Source organism: Anarhichas minor, unplaced genomic scaffold, assembly GCF_050575085.1.
Source record: "Anarhichas minor isolate MPS153535 unplaced genomic scaffold, ASM5057508v1 ptg000011l, whole genome shotgun sequence".
Classification (NCBI taxonomy): Eukaryota; Metazoa; Chordata; class Actinopteri; order Perciformes; family Anarhichadidae; genus Anarhichas; species Anarhichas minor.
Genome location: NW_027466457.1, coordinates 3,659,148 through 3,682,114, shown reverse-complemented (window position 1 = coordinate 3,682,114; position 22,967 = coordinate 3,659,148). Strand labels below are relative to the sequence as shown.

Here is a 22,967-nt window from a genome sequence, read left to right as displayed (position 1 = left end):
TCCGTCTCAAGGAGAGTCCATAGACCGTAACGTTACATGTTGGACAACTAATGCGCTGCAACAACGGTGTGATATACAACCAACGATGTGACGCACACGCCCGTTCAGTCAACACATTGCTGTTAACTGCGTTTAATACATATTCCAACTTTATGATGAAAGCTTTTCTTCCAGTTAACTCTTTGCTAATCACCCAGCGAAACATTTGGTCGGCCACTCTGAGCTGCCCGGACGCGTTGCCAGATTGGGAGGTTTTAATTTATGTGAACGGGTAAACATTGATTTGGGTGGATTGGGGTGATTCAGGCTATGCTTGTACCGTCTGGGTAGTTTGTTACAAATACATTGAAACTAAAATGATATTCCAGTTATAATTCCGTCATAGCTCTATGATAAAATAAGGCGAAGGCTCTAAACTTTGATTGGGCTTCTTTTTGTCAAACCTGGCAACACTAGCTGCCCCGGAACAACGTAATAGCTGTAGCTTTTCAGCAAACTTCTCCAGGTTTCACAACAATGACTCCGTCAACATTAGTCTGGGTGGATTTATTTGACGTCAGTGGTGGGTTGTCGTCAGCGCTAGCTAGCTGAGGAGCGGGTCAGTTAGCTGAAGAGTCGACCGATTAGACTCGCAACGTTTCAGAGCATCTGCAGCTTAACGTTAGCTAACAGAGCTTAGCTAACCTAGAGGCGCAGCAGCAGCATGGGCGATGGAAGTGTTACTCCCAGGTTCGGCAACATGAAAGCGTTGCTTGGACTAGTTGCCGGAGCTGGAGCTTCTTACGGGTTGTACAAACTCATCAGCGGGGGGAGCTTCAAGAGAAACAAGAAAAGTGCTGCCAATGAAAGTCCTGGTGTCAGGAGGAGCAGTCAGCCCAGTGAAGTCACCCTTCAGCCGGGCAGCCTGCTGGCCAGAGTGTCTGGACTGGACGTCGTCTGTCCCCGACCTGTGGACGTTGCATCAGGTAATGTAAGAAGCACAGAGCTCATAAAGCGTGCACAGTAACTACATCTAAACCTGATGGTTCCAGCAAAGTGAATCTCCCAAGATCTCAAACTGCCCTGTGTGTAAACTCAAAGCACGCACATTCAATCCCAAAATATGGTCACATTTTGATATAAAGTCAGAGATAATCTGGAGAGCTTTTGACTGGAAACAATAACTTCAGCTGGGTGGTAAGCATACCCTGTCTCTTCCACAGTGCAAACACTTATTTAATATCCATACACGTTTGTTAAATGGTCTATCCTGCTCCGTAGGTGAAATCATCCACCAGTCCCCTGGCAACCTGGAGCCACAGCACCTGAAGATGCTGCTGTCATGTCTGCAGACCAGCAATAATCCACCCGACCGATGTCGGATACTACTCACGTTAGGGAATTCTGCTGCCTTTACTGTGAACCAGGTACAGTAGAAGTGCACTTTCTTAAAACCATTCTGCGAGCGAGGTTCATTCCGATTGCTTCATGTAAGGTATCTAATTAGCAGGTTATATAGCTGATGTACTTTGTCAGTGGTGCCACTCAAAATTCTGTATACTGTGTGATGTTATGCGTCTCTTTTCAGTCATGTGTTGTTCATTTTTGTGTTTCTTTTTTTTTTTTTGCTGATCCTCCAGAATCTTATACGGGAATTTGAAGGGATTCATATCGTAGCTGGTTTCCTCTCTGATCCGGTGGCAGAGGTTCGAGTGCAGACTCTGAATGCTTTAAATAATCTGTGTATGAACATCCAAAACCAGGAACAAATAAAGGTATGTTGCCTTATACTGTACAGCAAGTATCATGCAATCTGTTGCTCGACATATCTTTTTGCTTACATATTCATGTCCATGCCGTTATAGGTTTATGTCCCACAAGTGCTGGAGCTGATTGAGATGTCACCAGTGAACTCTGACCTTCAGCTTGGTGCTCTCAGGCTGCTGACAAACCTTTCAGTCACAGATAAACACCAACACATGTTGAAGGAATCCATTACGCTCTTACTCTCTCTACTTGTTGTGAGCAGTGAAGCATTACAGGTTGGTGTCTTTTCCAGGTTACGCCTGGTTGATCGTCTTCACATTTTTGAATACCTTTTGAAAAACTTGTAGCTTTTGGAAAACAGATGAGCTCAGTAGAGCTGTGAATGCAATATTTTATTAATTAAGCACTTCTAATATTTGCCTTTCAGGTTCAGGCTGTGAAAGTCCTTGTGAATTTGTCCTCCAATCCAGATATGATGGATGACATTGTTCAAGCGCAGGTATGAATAAAGGGATTGTGCAAGTTAGTTAGCATAGTTCTGCATTAAGAGGTCATCAAAACAAATAGATTAGATAAGTCAAATCTATAGTCAAACTGTTGTATCAGTCCAAGTTTTTCTCCTTTCTGACGAAGGCACCAGCTTCGGTTATGCTGCTGTTTGATTCACGAACTGCCCCTCCGGTGCTTCTGCGACTGCTGACGTTTGCAGGGAACCTGAAGGCCTGGAGACCCTCTGCACAGGTGGCTAATGAACTGAGGCGGAAGCAGGATTGCCTCTTCCGGGTCATGTTGGATGAGTCTTCCCAGCTACACGGCCGACTGGTCCAGCTGCTTTCACACCCAGATGTTGAGATTCAGTCCCAGGTGGCCCGCATCTTGACATAGACCTTCCGTCTCTGCATTCTTGATCCATGCACAGCTTTTGCTTCCACACATTTTGCCAAAGCCATCAAGCCATCACCCTCCTAGTTCAAATGTATATCTGTTGACATTAATCTTATAATAGAGATGGCTGCATAGCCTCCTGTGGGTGGATAATCAACTCCCACTCTCTCTTTACATCTACAGTATTCCCTAGATCAATATTATTACCACACATAAGTAAATTATCTATTCCACCTCACCAGCCACTCTTCCCTGATTTTCACTTTCTTACACTCCAATTAATTAATGAGCAATGAGTGGGCAGGGAGAAACCATTCATTCGGTAGAGAGTAAAAACAGGCCACCTCACCAAGAGTTTTCTTCTCATTGCCAGAGACTATGTTCCTTCAAAGATCCACAGTGCCCTTTCTTCTGAGAACGTCACCTGCTTTCTCTCAAGACGTGCTCCAGGTGAAATTTCTGAACCCAAACCCACTGCCAAACGTTTTCTAGAGAAAGTGTCAGAATGAACCTGTGCAGCACGACCTAACTTTCTACCCTTCTGTGGGTCAGAGAGACACTTAAAGAGGAAGCTGATGAGGTTTCTTGCCACATAGCATGCCTTGGAGACACTAAAGAATGGCTGCACTACAACTCCTGTCCTCGCTAATGTATCAACATGTTTAAAGATCATGGTCTTTATGAGTTTTTTTTATTAATGAATTTAATGTGAGAATCAGTAGATTATGACTTTGGAAGAGCTAAAGTGAGGTCAACATACAGGACGATTGGCCTCACATTCTGTGACAATGTGAGAAGTTCAGTGTAGAGATGCACCGATATCTGACTCAACTAGCTGGATCAGATATCTGAAACCATTATTTTTAATGGATAACAATTCAATACATTTATATTTATGTATTTATTTCTAACATTTTGTTTTGCAGCGTTAGGAAAGAAATGTTTAAGTCAAGCCTGATGTTCCTTTCACATAAAATAATGATCTCAGTCTCTTCCACACAGTGAAGCATACAGCGTATTTATCAAACACGGGTATTGGATTGGAACTCGGTATCGGACGATGCCCAGGTATCTGTATCGGGACTAAAAACAGTCAGATCGGTGCATCCCTAGATCAGTGTGTCTAGGAAGAACTTTGAGTTGAAACACTGCCTCCCCTGCGTTAAGAGCTTGTACTAGTGGTTGGGACACCTGATACAACCGAAGCAAACTTTGACTTCGAAGGTGTACCAGCCACAGGTTTGATCCGGGATGTACTGGTGGGGGTTCCATCTCTCAGAAACACCTGTGGATCCTCCTGGGAGGAGCAGGGGGAAGTTGCAGGGGGAAAGGGATGTCTGTACTGCTATGATTGTTTCAGCCACAACAAATGTCGTGCAGCTTGGAAACAAATGGACAAAGCAGTCTGTAATAACAATTACTGTACACGGACATTTTTATGCACACAATGATCATTGAATAACAGAGATTGAATGTTAAGTACAAGCCTTTTGTTAAATTATGCATTTTTCGATAAGGGCTGTAAGTGACGGCTCCACATGTTGTCTAACTGGAGGACCGGAGTTGTGGACCCATCTGCAGATTTGTTGTCCTCTAAAAGATGAAAGATGTGACGGTTATCTCAGAATATGATTTTTAATGCAAGGATTTTATGGCATGAGCCAGACCAGGTGTAAAGAAATGCTGCACATTTTGAAGTTTGGACACTGACTTTATTAAACCCAAATCCTAAATCTCTCTCAGGCAACATGGTTTACCAGAACAGATATACAGCAGGAGGCTGATTTACTTGTGACCTTGATTATCATATTTATTTAATGAAGCTAGTCAGCATTTTGCTTATAAAATGATAAATATGTTTGTCTGTTTGAACTGTTTAATAAATGCCCGATATAACAAATTATGGATTTCCTTATTTCTGCAGTTTACTCAAATATATTAAACTAGAGTCAGTCACTGAATTTGTGACGAGCTCTGCTGCTGTTAGCTGTGAAACTGTTGGCCGTGTATATACAATCAATACCACGTTAGAAACAAAGCAAGAATCAGGATTCCTGTCCAGGCATGATGGAGAGAATCTTACCAACAGGTAACTGTTAATTATTAAGATATTTTCTCAGCTCTGTCCCACCACCTCACAATTTCATCTCATTCAGGGTGCTGCTGCTGCAACAGTGATTGCAAAGTTGAAGAAAAGTGAACACATTTATTCTCAAGTTGCCACTCAAGCTTCCAGTGTTAGTTTACATTACCGCTGCATGTTTATAAACCTCAGTGGCCTCTGACTATGTAGGACTAAATATATGATTGTCAAACTTTATAACGGCTCATCTAACTGTTGTCAGAGTCCAAACTAAATATAGAGAAGCCAAATTTAGTTCATAGAGGTATGCACCACAGAGCTGGAATACATATTCGACTGAGCCTCAAAGGGGCAATCCAGTTATTATTGCTCTTCCATGAAGTTGGAGGATTCAAAAGAGACGGATTTGAAAAGACTGGTCAAACTCAAAGCAGTTATCCTGACTTCATTCTCTAGTGTGGGTCCACCTCTGATGCAACACTGTGTATTTAGGTTAAAAACGATTAAAAAACCCCAAAACCCACTTCTTTCAAACTCCACACCTCAAGTTTATAATGCAAGCTTCCTGTAAAAAATAAATTGAGGTCTCAAACCAAATTTTTAATTATTTTCTCAAACTTTAGAAAGCTCCCTCTAGAGCCACAAAGACATTATACAACCTTGTGCACAGGCAGTAAACTGACCATGTGTAGAACCTTGTAGCCTACTTATATCAAGAATACATCTAAATATCTATTACACGTTTTAATCAACTTTCCTTTGCTAGTACTTTGAATTAAAGAAAAATTAAAGATCTTAATTAAATATGCATTGCTGGTTATACTGTGATATATTTTTTTAAATCCCTTTCACAAATCGTGATTTCTGTGCTGTGGGCGTGGATGATGAATTTGGACAACACCCTTTCAAATGAGGCTGATTGAACACTGTCGGTGATGCGTTCCGGTCTTTGTCTCCCCCCTCTCTCCCACAGTACGTCCCCCTCCCCTTATGAAACAGCGAGATGACCATCGCCGGATCCTGCTGAGCTCCATCAGAGTCACAGAGTGCAGGCGGGCGGGCCGACACGTCACAGCGCACGGATCAGCAACGGAAGGACGAGAGGGGCGCGCAGAAACGTTTCGGATCAGCCGCATCAGCTATGAACATCCACAACGTTCAGTAGAAGTAAACGGAGCTCTCACACCAGAAACGCGTCGAGGATGAACGGGACTGCAGCGGCCACCGGATCGGCTTCTTGCCGCTTCGCCCACTATTTTGTGGAGTGTGGAGTGGACACGGAGACGGGCCTGGAGCCGGACGATGGAGCAGGTAGATGGTCTAGAAACACGAACCACACAAATCCACACCACATAAAAACACATCCGAGGACATGTCGTGCTTTATGCAACATATTTACCATTTCATGTAGGCCTGTTTGAGCGTGGAGGGGGTGCCATCCATTGAAATAGAGGTTTTGATTGGACGCCACATTCCTCTTTCTTACAAAGCGTTGTTGACAGCATAATATCTGCGTGTAGCCTCTGTAGAATAGCCTATATTTAGGCCAATAACATTTTAATGTCAAATAAATGTCATCAGAATTTGCTAATACATTTTTTTGGGGAGGATTTGTGTGTTTTTAAACACATAGTCTAAAAAGGTATATTTCTGAGTAGCCTTTAATGCAGATCAACAAAAACACAAAATTCAAGATAATTATCATTTTACCATGAAAATGAAGGAAGAATGTAAAAGGACAATTATACTGTACCCCCCCCATATTATCACCCCTCTGTATTGTCTCTGCTTGGGGAAACATAGTACAGGCCTGTTTATTGTGTTTGGTTCATATTTTAAAATGTGATTATAGCGGTGTTGGTTTCTGCAAGTCATCCCCTGCTATGCCTGGATGAGGAATATAGCAGAGAAAGGGTTGAGAAGAGGGAGGACAACAGCATCCTATCCTGCCCTTTAACGCTGGAGCACAGATGGAGCATCCATGGTTCATGTAACACAGGAGGACTGTGTGTGAGAATTAGCTCCCAGATATAAATAGAAAGAGATATAAAGATATTAAAAGCAGTGGTAATCTATGTGATGGCTGGTTCGTCTGTTCAGTCCTTCATGCTCTCAAACAGAGATGGACTTTGTTTTAAGCCAAATGCATCCTTTTCTCACCGAAAGCCAAACGTGGGAGGAAATGGATGCTGGTTTGTAGGTGGATGTGGGGGTTGCCACGGCGATGACAGCTGCAGTGATGCTTGTGATGGGAAGCTTCTCAGCTGCTGGTTGTTAGAAATAGAGACATCAAGTGGCGTTGCTTTCTCCCTTACTGAGTTGTTGGCACTGAGGACAGATTCACCCAGGAGCCGTGTGTGTGTGTGTGTGTGTGTGTGTGTGTGTGTGTGTGTGTGTGTGTGTGTGTGTGTGTGTGTGTGTGTGTGTGTGTGTGTGTGTGTGTGTGTGTGTGTGTGTGTGTGTGTGTGTGTGTGTGTGTGTGTGTGTGTGTGTTAGGGTCTTAGGGAGGGGGGGTCTTTGTGAGGAAAAAGAGCCGTGCAGGTGCACCAACACATTGAACGTCACTTCCAGGATTGCAAACAATAGTCACGCCCTGTATTCTCCCCGTGTTTTTTGCAGCAGAAACATAGCTCTTCAGCTGTAAGCAGACATTCCTTTCTCCTTCAGCCAAATGCCTTTTTTTGAATAAGAAAACTGTATGTTTAGGTAGAGCTCTGTTCACGTTGGAGCACTTGGCTCTGCTGCAGACTAATTACTGCTCTAACTAACCAGTAGGTACTTTGATATCTGGCTCCCTGCGGCGAGTGACAGCGCTGCTGGCTAAATCTGAGCTCCACCAATCTGCTTATGTAACAGCGGGTCATCTCAGACCCACTGCAGCAGGGGGCTCTGCTCGCCTTTCAAGGGATTTTCTTTCTCTGCGTTTGACTTTACATCCATGTTCTGTAAAGCTGTCGTCAAAAGCAGGAGATGTTTATTCTATCATGTGCACACAGGCGTTTGGATGTATGAGGTGATGCAGTATCTCTTTTTGTGTATGTGTCATTGGAGAATGCCTACCAGAGAAACAATCTGCCCTTGTTGGCTTCTCAATGGATGCCACTGTGTTTTCTGCAGCCTAATCAAATTTCACGTGACGTTGCCTGTCGCTGGATGGCCGAGGCTTCAGCACCCGACTGTCACAGGAGTATGACATCACTGGAGGGCGAGAACTCCCTGACCGAACATTTTAAAGCTGCATCATAATGTTGAACTGATTGTAAAGAGATGTATATTTGCACTTGTCTTGTTGTTGGCAAAAATTCCAACCCGAGTCATTTTATTTTTAGGCCCTCAATAGTTACTTTTATCCTTTTATTCATACGAGCCCAGCACCACGTCTGTGTCTCAGGCTGAGATGAAGAGAGAAAGAAGTCTTTCTTGTTTTGTCACAGGATTCAACCTTCAGTGGACGGACAAATCTGTAATGCAAAGACAAAGCGATTCAAACAGTTTAAAACCAAAAAGGAACAACTCGTAATCTGTCAGTGCCAGCTGACATTTGCTGTCATTTAATCTCTTTCCTGCTTTTTATATCTAGCCTCATCTGCTCATGTGATAAATGGGACATTGGGGGTAACTCAGCTGGTGAATATGACCGATGTCTATGGCCGTTCAATCATCCCTAATGAATATATAATATATAAATCTTTGTGATGAATGTCTAAACCGCGGAATGAAAACGAAAAACGCTTATTTTTGTCCTCCAAAAACATTGAGAATATTGATGTTATAGTGGTAGTGAAGCTGATACAACAAGTTGATTAATTAATCCATTAGTCGATTGACAGAAAGTTAATCAATCTTAAACCAGAAATGCTCAACATGTTGCAGCGTCTCAATTGGGAGGATCTGCTGATTTTCTTTGAATTACTGTATGTGACAGAAAATTCAATATATTTGGGCTTTTGGACTGTTGGTCAAAGACAAAACAGGCAATGTTAAGATGTCACCTTGGTTTCTAGTTAATTGTGATAGACAGTTGTCGCTATTGTCTGATATTTTATGGACAAAATGATTAACCAAGACAATAATTGTTAGATTAAAAGATTATGAAAATAATCATTAGTTGTGTGTGTGTGTGTGTGTGTGTGTGTGTGTGTGTGTGTGTGTGTGTGTGTGTGTGTGTGTGTGTGTGTGTGTGTGTGTGTGTGTGTGTGTGTGTGTGTGTGTGTGTGTGTGTGTGTGTGTGTGTGTGTGTGTGTGTGTGTGTGTTAAGAGGAGTAACATGTTAATTACAGCCCAGTGAAACAGACATTTATCCTTTCATTCGAACACTGAAACAAACCTCCCTCTGCCCTCGTGAATGTTGTCTGTACGACCTCTCTGGTGGGAGCCCGTGTCAGGAGGAGTGTGGGTCTTAATTGGGTCAGCTGATGAAACCCGGGGTGACGTACACCGCCGACAGGCTTTGTCTTGATGGCTATCTTCGAGGCCACAGCGGAAAAGTGCTACCATGGCAACTAGGCGCTCGATTGTGCCTCTCAGCGCCGATGCCAATTTGTATCCTTAGCAAAGAACATCGACTCCCCCTCTCGTCACCGTGATCCATTAGCTTCTGTCTCCCACCCACCGGTCTGACTCAGTTTAACGTGAAGTGGAGCTCTTTCCTCACTCTGCCTGTGGCACAGTTTCCTCTCTCGGGTAGCTGTGCGTCACCTCGTAGGCAGGTGAGCTTCAGGATGTTCCCGAATGCTGAATGAGTGCGTCAAAGCTGAAAGAGCAGACTAGTTACTTTGCCGATTGCAGTTGTTTTTGTTCTTGTAACGCAGTGATGTCGGTTGAAGCTGAACATGAACTCTGAGAATGGATGGTGGATTAGTGAAATGGGGAATACAGTGGTGAGTACTGTTAAAGGGCATCCCCTTCAGAAAGTGTATGAATAATGAAAGCCCCTCATTCACTACCGTCAGTCCATTTCACACGCTGAATCATACACGCACGCTTTATTTCTATCTTCAGCAGCTCCTCTTCCTCTGCTCATGCTCACACAGACTCTGTATGTAACTGGAGCTGCAAGCTTGAAGAGAGGAGAGACTTGAGCCAGAGGGGGCAATGCATCAAATCTGTGCATTGTGAGATTAATTGCATGCACCGCAAATTCAATCCTTTCATGTACATGTAGCTGTTATATAAATATCTCTCCTGCTTTATCCTGAGCCTGAGCACACATTTTCTTCCCGTGCATCCTCTACAAGCCTAAAGAGTTTCCTTCTGCTGAGTATCAGGGATGAGGGCTGTTGTACCGCTTTTCCAGTCTATCTCTATCTCTATGGTAATGAGATGAGTTACATAACTATTGGAAGGGCTTTCCCTCTTTGCTGCAGAATGGTTTGTTTGTTTTTTTTCAGCCCGTGTCAGAAAAGGTCGCCCTGTTTCGAGCGTTACCATAAATCATAGCCGCTGTCATTTTGTGACGTCCTCTGTTCTGTCCTTGACATCGTGTAATGAAGTCTGTCTCAGCAGAGACTAAGGTCAAAGACCAGTCTGTACTAATATGATACTGCAGTAACTCTCTCTTTCTCTCTGCGCCTGTTTGTCTTTCAGGTGAGGGCTTTGAGCAGAGCCCCATTCGACGATCGTTCAAGTCCAAGGTTCTGGTGCACTACCCTGAAAGCACGGACAGAAACCCCTTCAATAAAGATGCCGTCAACATGGTGAGATCTTGGACATAAACGCTCTTCTTCCTCTTTCTCTCCCAACAGTGGAAATGGAAGGACAAGATGTGCTCGTTTGTAGCGCAAATGTTTTGAGGTTCTTCTAACCAGCGTGGATGAATTTTGTCACAAAAGAGCAACAGAATAACAAAAACTGCATGGAAATAAAGTGTAATTGGAGCCATTTATCTTTGCTTGTTCACTGCCTGTTTTAGGATATTCTCTTTTCTTTTATTGTTCTCTGTTGAAAACAAGGTGAGGTTGATGGATGCATCATCCCCAAAAGAAGTCTGCCAGCAGTCACCACAGTACTTTGTGTTATCTGTTTATGGTATCAGTAAAATGTGTGGTCTTATTTAACTTTTTTATGTCATTTTATTGGGTTTTCAGACCTGGAAACAACTGCATGTACCAGTAGCACAAATACAACAGTATACAATACTTGTCACGGGGTACTCGGACATATTTAACATTAAGTTACTTTCAATAAAATGTGTAAACTTTTGTTCAATTTCACATTTCCTTTAATTCTAAGAAGATAGAATACTTTATTTTTTTGCTGGCAACAAGCTTAATGTTCTTCAGATATCCGTCTCACCAGTTAAATTACAGCACACTTGTTTGGAATGCCATATTCTACAACGGCCTTTGTGGTTGTGTTTAAATCGTCGCAGATGTGCTTTAGTTATAAATACAAAAAACAAGTGGATAGTTTAGAAAATCCACCACGACTGTCAGTTATTGACGTCATTATTTTTCTTCTCTGTTTCCTCCTCAGCTCTGTATGCCGAGGGGTCTCTCCTTCCGTACGCGAGCAGACGGGCTTGATCCTCAGTTTCACTCATTCACAATGTCTTTTGACGACGGTACACGTTCCTACGGCTTTGTCCACACCTTCTATGAGGAGGTGACCAGTGCTCAGATCATCACTGCTATGCAGACTCTCTGCCAGATGCACCACGTGGAGCGCCATTCAGCTTCATCTGCCTCCTCTCCTTCCTCCTCGTCTTCATCTGCCTCATCGCCCTCCACCTCCAGCATGGACTCGCTAGTGAGCAGCTTGGACGAGTCGGACACTGAGTCTCTGGTTTCTGCTTGCCTCGGCTGCGCAGGCTCCTTTGATCCAGCTCGCGACACTCTGTACGTGTCCAAAGCCCTCTGCCTCCTCACGCCGCTCCCTTTCCTTCAAGCTGCTCGAGAGTTTCTGTCTCAGCTGCACCAGGCAGTGACGTCTCACGCAGCCCCGCCCCTCCCGATAGAGAGCTACATCCATAACATCCTGTACGAGGTGCCCCTGCCTCCTCCTGGCAGGTCACTGAGGTTCCACGGGGTGCAGGGACCCATCGTGTGCCAGCGGCCCGGGCCCGGGGAACTTCCGCTGGGGGAGTATCCTCTTGGAGAGGCGTTCTCGCTGCTGGGCGTGGACAATATGGTTCAACTACTTACCTGTGCACTTCTGGAGACACAAGTCCTGCTTTGCTCTCAAGGTAAGCTCACTATTCAGTTATTAGTTCAGTGCAAATAAGGTCATAGTAAAGTCAAAGGTAGACATTATTAATGTCATTAAGAAGACCAGTTTTTAAACATTGTACCTTAATCAATGTTTTTGCAGTATTTAGCAACACCTATAGCAAAGCAGCTGTTTTTACTCACAACAAGATTCCGTTAATAGCATCACATAAATAAATATAACTTCATAATGTAAAGTACAGGACATAGCACAAAATTAAACAAAATATCTATTTTTTTCACAATTTACACTACAACTACGCCACATGTAACCTACATTACCAGCCACAGTCTATGGTAACAACATGGTAGATGGGTTTGAGGTTCAATACTGTGGAGAAACTAACATTGTAACTTAATGAATGTGGAACATCCTCAGTCAGCTGTGCTCTGTGGCATGTAAACAGGAATATTAGTTAGATAGTTTTATAAGCAACTCACGTAAACAGCTTAATCAAAAGACGGTTAAAGGGGATGTACTTGAAAATCAGTCCTTCCCTTTGAACTTATAGGTGATTCCTTGATGCTAATGCCCCAGCTCTCTCTCTCTCTCTCTCTCTCTCTCTCTCTCTCTCTCTCTCTCTCTCTCTCTCTCTCTCTCTCTCTCTCTCTCTCTCTCTCTCTCTCTCTCTCTCTCTCTCTCTCTCTCTCTTTCTCTTTCTCTTTCTCATCTCCTCAGACTACCAACGTTTGATGACAGTGGCAGAGGGCGTCACCACCTTGCTATTCCCATTCCAGTGGCAACACATCTACCTGCCCATTGTTTCACCACCGCTACATCACCTCCTGGATGCGCCTGTACCATTCCTGATTGGTATCCAGCGCAGAGATGGAACTCAGCGATCCTCCCTCCACCTGCCACACGAGGTACACAACTGAACACGGATCTTCATCCGTAGTTTCCTGTGAACAGTCAGGAAGCAGACGTTTCACTTCCTCAGAGGGCCCCTCCCCCTTCACAAATCCTGCATTTTGATTTGAGTTCACTTTATGCTGCATGAATATCTCACTGAAGGCTCTTTGAAGTCGCTGTGCCCCAGAAAGGAGGCAGTTGAAAGATAGCCCGGGGGGTTGATGACACCAAAAACACAGAGCATGAGAGATCTAGAATAATGGGACTCGCTGAATAATTAATGAGAATTAGGAATCTCCACTTATTTCTTTAGTTGTGCCATTTGATGCATGGGTGGTAAATTGCAAAGAAGTGAGAAATATTTGAATCACACATGTAGGATTTAGTTGGATTCTGTTTTCTATTTTTTTTTTTTCTCAATTGACTCTAAAGGTCCAAAAAACAAACGACTAATATTGACGTATTTATTATTGATACGTAGGAAAAACCTGAATGCAACCGAATGAAAGAGATGATGACAAAACATAAGTAAGAAGTGAAGGCATTAACTAGGAGGATGAAGCTGCACCGAGTAAGAAGGTGTCTGTATGTGTCCACTCTACAGTACATCAACTTCCCCTGAGGTTGTAAACTGACTGCCTGAGGTCACTGTTGAAGGTGGCGTTGCTGCTGACTGCGCTGTGCTCCACTGCTGCTTACAGAGGCAGTATTTTTAAATCGGTGCCTATCGTTGTCACAAAGTTCTGTGCTTCATTGCTCAGCAGCTTCATGGGCACAGTTTGGCACATATTTTCTGATTTGTTTGCCAGTGTGAAAGCCTGATATTGAAGGTTTCCACAATTCCCTCTGTTGCGGTGATAACAGTAATCATTAGATAATCCTTCACATGCTAATATCCTCTGAGGGCTTAGCGCGGTGAAATGCCAAGATTCTATTAATGGAAAGCACATCTTCATATCTGATCTTAATTGGATGGTAAAGCTCAGCCACTGCATTGTGATTGGTTAAACCTGTTATGATTATCTGATGGAGGAGCCAGTTGAAAAGTAAGCAACTTTTATTTTTTGTCTCTTTCTGCTTCAAAGGCAAACCTGTGCTTTGTGGACATTGACAACCGCTGTGTCGAGGCCCCCGAGGACCTCCCCGTGTTTCCAGACCAGACCGAGTTAATCCAGGAGCTGAGTGAGGTACTGCTGCGTTTCGGGCTCCCTCCACAGGGCGGTGTGGTCACCACGCCGGCCACCGCCTCCCCTCGCCTGAGTAGCCTGGTGCTGGAGGATCTGATGGAGGACAGAAGGAACGGGAACCTCGGAGGCGAGGAGCTGGAGGTGCTGGAGAGGCTGCAGGCTCTGGCGCGGCGGTGCGGAGGAGATAAGATGTCCGATGGAGGAAAGACGCTGGGACACGTGTTTGAGGAGGAGGAGGAAGAGTTGAAGGCTGCAAAGCTAAACATTCAGCTGAGGGAGGTGTTTGCTGGACGATTTGCTGCCCTGTTTGGCCGGTACGAGGAGTTTGTCATCCACAGCGCTCTTGATTTGGACTCCTGGTTGAGCAACCGAGAGGGGACGTTCAGCTTTGACAAGGTACTTCAGTAGACGTTAATGCACAAAGATCGATTGATAGATTGAATAAAACTACTGTGCTGATGCCAATTATTTCCACATATATTAAGATATCTTAGTGGGTTTTTGAAATACTTTGTGACTGACACATTATATACCTGTCCATGTTGTGTTTGTACTTGTCAACGTTTCAGGGTTCCTTCCTCTCAGTTCAGCCTGCTACCCACTTGCACTTCCTGTCCCGGTTCCTGGAGACATCCATGTTCTCTTCCTTCGTGGATGGGAAATTGATATCTCGCTGGGCGGATAGAGAACCACTGCAGCAGCTGTTTGACAGCCGCCTGGAGAGAGAACGACTGTATGACACAGACGAAGAGGACTCCCGTAACTGTCGCTACAGGAAATGCACCACAGTCTTTGAATCAGGTACTGTGACTGTCTTAGTATATCATGGATTAATGTTGCTATGCGTTGTCTTTGTCTCTGCTTTATTTTCATTTGTCACTTAATTATAACTTAAATTATTACTTGCAGTCTTTTGAAGAAGCTGTACATTTTATTGACAACCTATGACAAACCAAGAATAACTTCTGGATGTTTCTGCTGCCAATTCTTAGCATTAGGATAGTATGTAGCGAAAAAAGTAGTTTGAACCCCCAATTGGTAGATTGAGCAGAATGATGATTGAAGTGGATGCCAGATTGTCAAAAGGGAATGTGCAAATCTGTTGCCATCTGTCCTTCTGTTTGGGTTTATGCTGTATGTTGATTATGTTGCTATCCTTTCTGCAACCACCATAACTATTCAAATAGTGACTAAGGGAAAGATTTCTTAAAACGAAATCAAATCTAATTATCTGATGAATAACTGAAGCACAAAAGGGATGGAATATTATTTGAGTGGGAAAAGACGGGTAGAGTTAGGGAATTAGAGAGCGGTGAACTAAAGGATACAGTAGGGGATGAGCATTATAGAGTATAAGCGGAGGACGGGGCTTTGTGTCATATGAAAACTGTTTCAAATCTTCTGCTTTGAAGTCCTGCCAACCTCTGCAGAAAATGCACCGCTTGCATCTCAATCTGGCTGTTCACATTCAGACTGCTTCAGAGATGTTGTTACGTTATATTACTCCATGCTGTTGTACACTGTTCCAGTCTCCCTTAGAACTAAACAAAATTCGTAGCACTCGCGAACAAGATGTTCCCACTTTATCGTCACTTCCGTGACTCGTCGTGACTTATCTACAGTAGATATTCCTGTTGGATCCTAACCTTTGATGGGTTTGTCTCTGCAGCTCAGGTCATCGAGCACAGACTGCTGAAGGCTGACCACACAGCCATACACCCCCACCTGCTGGACATGAGGATCGGCCAGGGTCGTCACCATCCGGGCTACTTCCCTAAGCTGCAGGCTGATGTGCTCGCACAAGGACAAAACACCAACAAGTGAGCCTTTATTTTCTGCTGTTCTTTACTGAGAATACATTACAATAGTGATTCCCAACCATGGATGCTTTTAACCCGAGCCCGGGCTACAAGGAGTAGCTCAACTGATTTGAAAATTATATTTGTGATTAAACCAATACATCCACATATTTTAGGTGGGATCTTTTTTGTAAATTTCTCTCCACAATAATTAACCAAATTAAAATGAATTAACAAACAGTTGAAATAGTTAGCCTAAAGTAATTTAAAACACCAGGATACTTGAGGTCATCTGATGGAAGCTGTGTGGGTACGTTAGACAAAGAGGATGGGAACCACAGCATTGGAATATTACTAATTGTCATGATCTACTTTATTACCTACCAAAATACACACACATATATTTTAAATACACAAACACCTCCCCACACACTTGTAATTGGGAATTTATTTTTGCTATGTTATCTGGGTGGGCAGGTGGTCTGGTCGTGTCACAGCATCTCGCAGGACTGACCTCAAGAGATCAACTGTGACTGAACACTCGGGAGTAGACAATGAACACAGACCGGTATGTTCTCTCTCTCTCTCTCTCTCTCTCTCACACACGCACGCACGCACACACCATAGGACGCTTGTGTCTGATATATTACCTTTTGTTTGTTTAACAGAAGCACACATTTATGAGGAAGAACCTTCGCCAGGCTCAGCTACTTGATTCGTCGCCTCAAGCTGTCACTCAGACTCACCGCGAGTTCGTTGACGGGCTGCTGAGCGAGTGTCGTCTGAAGGTAAGAGCTCTATCTGTGTGACGATGGAGACACTGCTGTCACTGATTTCTTAAATTGTTTGTCAAGGTGAATGCCACAAAATGCTCTCTGGCTTTTTTTAGACCAAGCGGATGTTGATGGAGAGGATGGGGAAGGAGAGCGTAGAACTGGGTCAGGGAGAAGCCAACATCACAGGCCTCCAGGAAAACACACTCATCCACGGTCTGTGTGACCTGCTGGAGAGAACCTGGGGTCATGGTCTGCAGCTCAAACAGGTCAGACACATCATTTAACATGCCTTATCAGCTCAGATCACCTAAAGAAAACACATGTGTGTTCCCACGTAAACAAATTCACAACATGCATACGAACACAAAGAGGTGACTGTATGAACAGGCTGAATATTGACTTGTGTGTTTATTCTGAACAGGGGAAGTCCGCTCTTTGGTCCCATCTGCTTCACTACCAGGCGGCCCGGGTGAAGACGGAGATACCAGCTGAGTCTCCAGGTCAGAGCACAACCTGACTGATTTGTTTCTCTTGTGTAAATGAGTGAGCTAAGAGTTGGATTATCATGCATGTTTAACTTGGTGTCTGTTAGGGTCTAACGGTTTGGACCAGAGAACGCTTGATGTTGGCACTCTGCTCCTGAGAGGATCGGTAATACAGGATATGAGGTAACCAGAGCATACTTTAGTGTTGGAAAGGCTGGTGCATCTCTGTGGGAGAAATTGTATATGACATGTCTGTGTTTAAGGTATGTCTTATGAAAAAATGTAGCTGCAAAAAAAATCTTTGCTGCTTCATTTCATCTTTCAAATAACAGATATTTTGGTTAAAGACCAGGAATCATCATTAGATGCAACTTTATGAGAAAAAGCTTAGCATTAAAGCTTGTTTTTTTACTTATCTGTTATTCTTCCAGGTTTATCCAGACCATGATTATGTCTGAGGTGGGTCAGGCTCGGGCCTGGATCCACCTGGCTCTGGAGAAGAAAATGCTGTCCCAGCACCTTAAAGAGCTGCTTACAAACCAGGAGCTGCTCAGGTCGGAATTCACTCATAATTGGCTTTAATGACAAGTAGACAAATGGCTAGTGTTTCTGGATATCATTTAAATGAAGTCTCTTTCTCCTTGTCCCCTGACAGGCAGCTGTATAAACCTCATGCATTCCTGCTCTGTGAGGAAGAAAGAGAGCAGTTTCTGTTCCACCTGCTCTCTCTCAACACTGTGGACTACCTCTGCTTCACACGCGTCTTCACCTCCATCAGTAAGTCCTGTAAACAGCAAAATGTTAGAATCTACTGGCAGCTTTATAGCTTCTGAGGACACTGAAAGATGCCTTTGGGCTGTCTCTCCACCCACTGACCTTATATACTTGAATTACACCGGGTATCCCATGGATTCACACAGACCTTTTAGACCTCAAACAAAAGACATAAAAACTGGACCAATGCTGTGAAAATCCTTTTTACTCTGAGTATTGTGAGACATTAATGAATGACACTTTGCTCTTGGTCTCTTTGTCTCTTCAGGTATTCCATACCGTGTTGTTATAATACCCATGAAGAAGCTGAGCATTGCAATGGCAACAGTTGACCCTTGGGTGTGTGTGTCGGGAGAACTGGGCGATTCAGGCGTTAGACAGATCCCGAAGAATACACAAGACATTTTCTTCCAGGTTTGTGTACACTCTGCCGCAGTAAGGTCAATATCACGCCGTACAGAGACACATGCCTGGATATACTGACTGTGGTTTGTGCTTTTCTTTTCAGTGCAAGAACCTGGGCAGGCTGAGCACGCTGCAGCTGGGACAGGAGAACTCTGGCTTGCTGGCTAAGTGTCTGATTGACTGTGTGATGGTGTATAATGAGATCACTGGACACACCTACAAGTAAGCTTCATATTTTGACCCTGATCTCTTCAATTAACACTGGCTGTGACCTCAAAGCACAGTGGCTAATTATACAAGAGTGTGTTTGTGGACAACAGCCTTTCCGTTTGATAAAGACACAATGACATCTGAATTATCCTGACTGTCAAATATTGGATGTCTGAGCCTCCTTAAATACTCCCATGAGAATCTTTGCAAGTTCATTTACTACCATAATGTCACTAACTGATGCCAGCTGCTGCCTCGTATAAAACAATTCACTCTAGAGATACAAGTATCACCTTCGAAAATTGTTGTCAGGTATCTAAACTAAATGTTATTTGAACTGTACACACCCACTACACAACACAATCTGTTTTTCGAACAGATGGTTGTTACCTAATAATCGTATAATGAATGTTTTGAAGTTAGATGATAATAGAACACTGTCTTCTTTCCTTTCAGGTTCCCGTGTGGCCGATGGCTAGGGAAAGGCGTGGGCGACGGCAGCTTGGAAAGAGTTCTCATTGGTCAGCTGGTGTCCCCTGGAGGAGAGGAGGATGCCGGACGGTGGACAGGGACGCCTCCGGAGCTGGCCTCTCCTTCTCAGAGTGTGCGGGCAGTGCTGGAATCGCTTGGCAGCCGAAGCAGTGCGTAATGACAAAGAACACATTCTTTAGTACAAAAGCTGACCTACTTGTTGATACAATAACAGATTCTGCTCCTGGATCACCTTTCTATTTAGCTCCTATCCACTTCCCCTCATGTCTGTCATCATTCATCCTCATGTTTCCATTTGTAACTTTTCTTGATTTATGTTGTCAGGAATACTGTCTGTTGAAGTACAAGAGGACATGAGGGAGGCAGCAAATAACCTTGTTAAGCACTTCCACAAACCCGAACAAGAGGTATGTGACTGTAAATAGTGAGTGTGCATAACACATTAAACAATATTATTTCAACCTCTTTGCTCACTGAGCTAAATTGCTGTGAAAATGGTGAATGCAAAGCATGTAATACAGCGATGTGTTATACTGTCAACCTCCGGCCGGCGGCCTGTTATTTTATCTCTAACATGGTTCGTTACCCCGGCTCCTCCGGCCCAGGCTTCATTTGTTTTGTTCGTTTATCAGAGGAGCCTCTCTCATCTCCACACCAAGTTAAAAGCGCGAGACTTGATGGATCACTTTCGTTTATCTGTAATGGGCCCTCCTATTCATTGAAATAACATATTCAGAGCACTGCCTTTAATGTACAAGCATTTGCTCTGTTCTGTTTGCTTCCTCTTAGTTGATGAAAGAAGAGCATTTTAGATTAGAAAATAAACAAATTGTTCTCTGCTGTGGAGGATTTTGGAAAAATGTAATATGTGGGGATTTACTGAAGTTGAAAGATGAGCCTCTTGCTTACAATGCCTCCATTAACTCCCATTTCTCTCATCCTAGAGGGGAAACCTGACAGTGTTGTTGTGCGGTGAAGGCGGTCTGGTGCTTTCCTTGGAGAAGTTCCTCCTGCACGGGCTCAAATCTAACCGTCTTTTCCTGAGGAATGTGTTTGTTTGGGACTTTATTGGTGAGTGCTGCCAGTGTGAGTCCATTAAAAGTGATGTTTTACTTCTTGCTGATGTCCCCATCTAGTGGTGATGAGTATACATTTCACATATCAAATTTCATGCAATAAAGGCATGATTGATGTGTTTTGTTAAAAACCAATGTTACATCCTCTATCTCCAGTGTTTGTCTTCTACAACCTAATTTTCCCTTATTGTCTGTATATTAATAAGTTATAAACTGACAGTATGACCAACTATTTCCCATAGAAAAGACAGTGGTTTCCTTGGAGACAGCTGATCAGATGGGTGGCCTGCACAGATCAACGATGCCAAAGGGTCCCCCTTGCGACTTACTTTGTCACTACGTCAATGCCATCAATGCCTCGCCACGAAACATTGGAAAAGAGGGCAAGTTTCAGCTGTTCGTCTGCTTGGGAATCAGGTGAGATAGCTTTATAATTGGACTGAGACGTATGTAATGAATCCAATTGAATAAGTCTAAAAACTTTGATTTATAATCCTTATTTAAAACAGAAATAGGCAATCCTTTTGAAAATACTCTCCCCACTGGAGTCTGTGGTTTTAAAGCATCCTGGTCATTATATAGTGTTGGACACATGTGATATAGTTTCCTTCCTGAGGCCCAGAGGAAGCCTGCTGCAGCTTGACCACACTAACTACATTGAACCATTTACATACCATACAGCACAGGCAGGGAACGTGTCAGCCTTTGTCTTCTCATGGTTGGACACGAAATGCAGAAAAGTTATTCATATCTCTGTGTCAATTTATTACAAGTTCAAAAAAGAAAACGGAACATTTTGTTTTTAATAACTAAACTGAACTAATTTTAGCTTCAATTTTTCTGTTGGAAAAAGGTGAATATCAATTATATAACTGACAACACATTTACAAAGATCTTTGCTTTCTCATGTTTCTGCATCAACAGAATGAATATTTATTGAATATAAATCTAAGTGAGTTTGGATCTAGTCGACCAGTAAGGTCATATGTTTTTCTGTCCTTTTCTATTTCTCTTCTTATGTTCTGTCAATTAAAGTAAACTGCTTTAAAATAGTAAGAACAGTTTAGCAATATACTTGGGGGTGTATTGTGACCCATGCTTGGAACTCGAATCATATGACTTCTTATCTTGTCGTGCTGTGGACTGACATTGAAGGAACACTGAAAGCTGTTTCAAGAGAAAGAACATGCACTAGTTCTGTCTTGTAGTCAGATGACTCACCTTTCAATTCAATCCTCAACTTCATCAGGCCTTTATGGGCCCATAATTGACCACTTACCTGTTCCTCTTTGCAGGGACCGGCTTCTCTCTCATTGGCTCCCCCTGCTAGCTGAGTGTCCCCTGACAGCGCGGACATATGAGGACGGTGCTCTGTTGCGGGACCGAGCTGCTGTACACTCCCTCTCCCGCATCCTGCACACACTCAATGAGTTTACCATTACCCTGGAGACTGCACTGGTCAAAGGAGTTGACCTCTGACCCTAACAGAAAAGCCCCTGCTCTGTGGCCTACTGCAGGAATGCATATGTGTTAAAACATTCATCTTGCCATCGGTGGGGAAAGAAAGGACATTTAGACACTTGAGAAATGTGACTTTTTCATAAACGAAGACAGTGGACCAGAACAAGTCAGTGGCAGCTCAAGCTCCAAACAGATTGCCTTGTTCACTGATGTAAATGTCTTATAAACTGTATTTGCTTCAGGAAATAGTCCGATTTTTCCATGCTTGTTTACACTGTGAAATTCTGTTTCCTCAAGGAGAAATAGAAAGTAATTCATTGTCCCACATTTACAGTAGCAATTTTCACAGCTCACACCATCAAATGTACCTGACCCTAGGACAACTATAACTCTCCTTCCACTGCTGTATTGCTTGCACTTGAACTTTAAACTCAGCACATGCATGGCCAAAATCTGTTTGTTTGTTTTATGTCTTACTGTGTTGTGATCTGAAATATCAGGACTCAGGCCTTATTGTATAAAAAAAAAAAAAAAAAAAACCTTGACTTCATTCATTGGATATCTTATTAAATATATTCTACAAAGATAATGTTCCCATTTGATAATGTGTTACGAAACGTTATATTATTATGCTCTTGTTATGCTGTGTAACATCTTGCCTGTTTATAATTGTTTACTTCAGTTCGGGGGTCACATACTGAAGAGTTGTGCTCCTGAAATCCTCTGTTGGTGAAACACTGAAACCAAACTGGTGTCCTAATTGTGTCAGACGTTGTCAGAAAGCTTTTTCTCCTCTCTCATTGTAAACATGTTGCTTCATTAGACCGTTGATATAATTGCTCCCATTTGTTATTATAGTGTAATGAATTTGTGGCATATTTTTCTGTATAAAGGCATCTTGTTTGTGTCTGTGTAAAACAGTAGATTCCACTATGGACACATTTTACTGATTACGTGGATAATAGTCATGCTGTTTGTTTCTAAACTGTTCAGTTGTCTACAGACAATGAATAGAGTGCAGTTTCTACACAACTCGGTATTATGTTGTCACATTTAATTTAATAGTTAAAGAATTATGAAAATACTATCTCCTGCACTGTCCTGCGAGCACTATGTAACCACAATGACCAAGCCTCTATTATCATTTAATACAGATTAGAGAAAGCAATAATGAGTTATTTATGAAATGTGTTGTCAAAGATTAAAGTTAATATTGACATGACTGACTTTGTATTGTGTGGTTTTATTTTAGCTATTCGCTCAAATCTATGTCTGAAAGGATATAGGATTCTTGTGCAGCAACATTATTTTCAATTGCTTAAAGGTTAAATGTACATTTATGACATTGGACTAATTGCATCTCATATTTACAAAGAATTTGACTTTTATAGTGTGGCAAATGAAAACTTGATCAACTACTGTATATCGGCTACACTGTGTTTGCCCGTGTCCTCCGACAGATGTCACAGCCATTACAGTAAAACAGCCTCATACAAGCAATGCAATTCAATAGCCCTGAAGTAAAAGAGT

The 22,967-nt window shown here is 43.0% G+C and overlaps 2 protein-coding genes and 1 long non-coding RNA gene across 3 annotated transcripts; 2 read left to right on the top strand and 1 right to left on the bottom strand.

Moving 5' to 3' along the window:
- The first annotated feature begins 316 nt into the window (after positions 1–316).
- armc10 (armadillo repeat containing 10) lies at positions 317–4,531 on the top strand. The gene is made up of 6 exons (XM_076088935.1): positions 317–965; positions 1,261–1,406; positions 1,620–1,754; positions 1,845–2,021; positions 2,174–2,245; positions 2,380–4,531. The coding sequence occupies exons 1-6, from the start codon at positions 704–706 to the stop codon at positions 2,629–2,631; spliced, it is 1,044 nt and encodes a 347-aa protein (XP_075945050.1). The 5' UTR covers positions 317–703; the 3' UTR covers positions 2,632–4,531.
- A 1,308-nt stretch (positions 4,532–5,839) lies between these two features.
- LOC142947382 (DENN domain-containing protein 5B-like) lies at positions 5,840–22,649 on the top strand. The gene is made up of 21 exons (XM_076088934.1): positions 5,840–6,025; positions 10,301–10,410; positions 11,189–11,897; positions 12,599–12,786; positions 13,858–14,355; positions 14,529–14,760; positions 15,629–15,779; positions 16,236–16,326; positions 16,427–16,546; positions 16,648–16,800; positions 16,956–17,034; positions 17,127–17,202; positions 17,451–17,573; positions 17,675–17,796; positions 18,062–18,207; positions 18,302–18,420; positions 18,865–19,049; positions 19,225–19,307; positions 19,845–19,971; positions 20,219–20,393; positions 21,272–22,649. The coding sequence occupies exons 1-21, from the start codon at positions 5,917–5,919 to the stop codon at positions 21,453–21,455; spliced, it is 3,780 nt and encodes a 1,259-aa protein (XP_075945049.1). The 5' UTR covers positions 5,840–5,916; the 3' UTR covers positions 21,456–22,649.
- LOC142947383 (uncharacterized) lies at positions 10,798–15,884 on the bottom strand. Its single transcript, XR_012953364.1, has 4 exons — positions 15,606–15,884; positions 14,493–14,675; positions 13,864–14,315; positions 10,798–12,822 (listed from the first exon to the last, which is right to left on the bottom strand). It is a non-coding gene; the product is annotated as an uncharacterized LOC142947383 (long non-coding RNA).
- Positions 22,650–22,967: the final 318 nt, after the last annotated feature.

What these genes read in the sequence shown, in the direction of transcription:
- LOC142947382 (XM_076088934.1), top strand. Translation starts at nt 5,917, where the DNA reads ATGAACGGGACTGCAGCGGCCACCGGATCGGCTTCTTGCCGCTTCGCC. An exon ending in ATGGTCTGCAGCTCAAACAG is followed by an intron (nt 16,801 to 16,955) that starts GTCAGACACATC and finishes TATTCTGAACAG; the next exon opens with GGGAAGTCCGCTCTTTGGTC. An exon ending in TCCACAAACCCGAACAAGAG is followed by an intron (nt 19,308 to 19,844) that starts GTATGTGACTGT and finishes CTCTCATCCTAG; the next exon opens with AGGGGAAACCTGACAGTGTT.
- armc10 (XM_076088935.1), top strand. Translation starts at nt 704, where the DNA reads ATGGGCGATGGAAGTGTTACTCCCAGGTTCGGCAACATGAAAGCGTTG. An exon ending in ACCTGTGGACGTTGCATCAG is followed by an intron (nt 966 to 1,260) that starts GTAATGTAAGAA and finishes CCTGCTCCGTAG; the next exon opens with GTGAAATCATCCACCAGTCC. An exon ending in CTGCCTTTACTGTGAACCAG is followed by an intron (nt 1,407 to 1,619) that starts GTACAGTAGAAG and finishes CTGATCCTCCAG; the next exon opens with AATCTTATACGGGAATTTGA.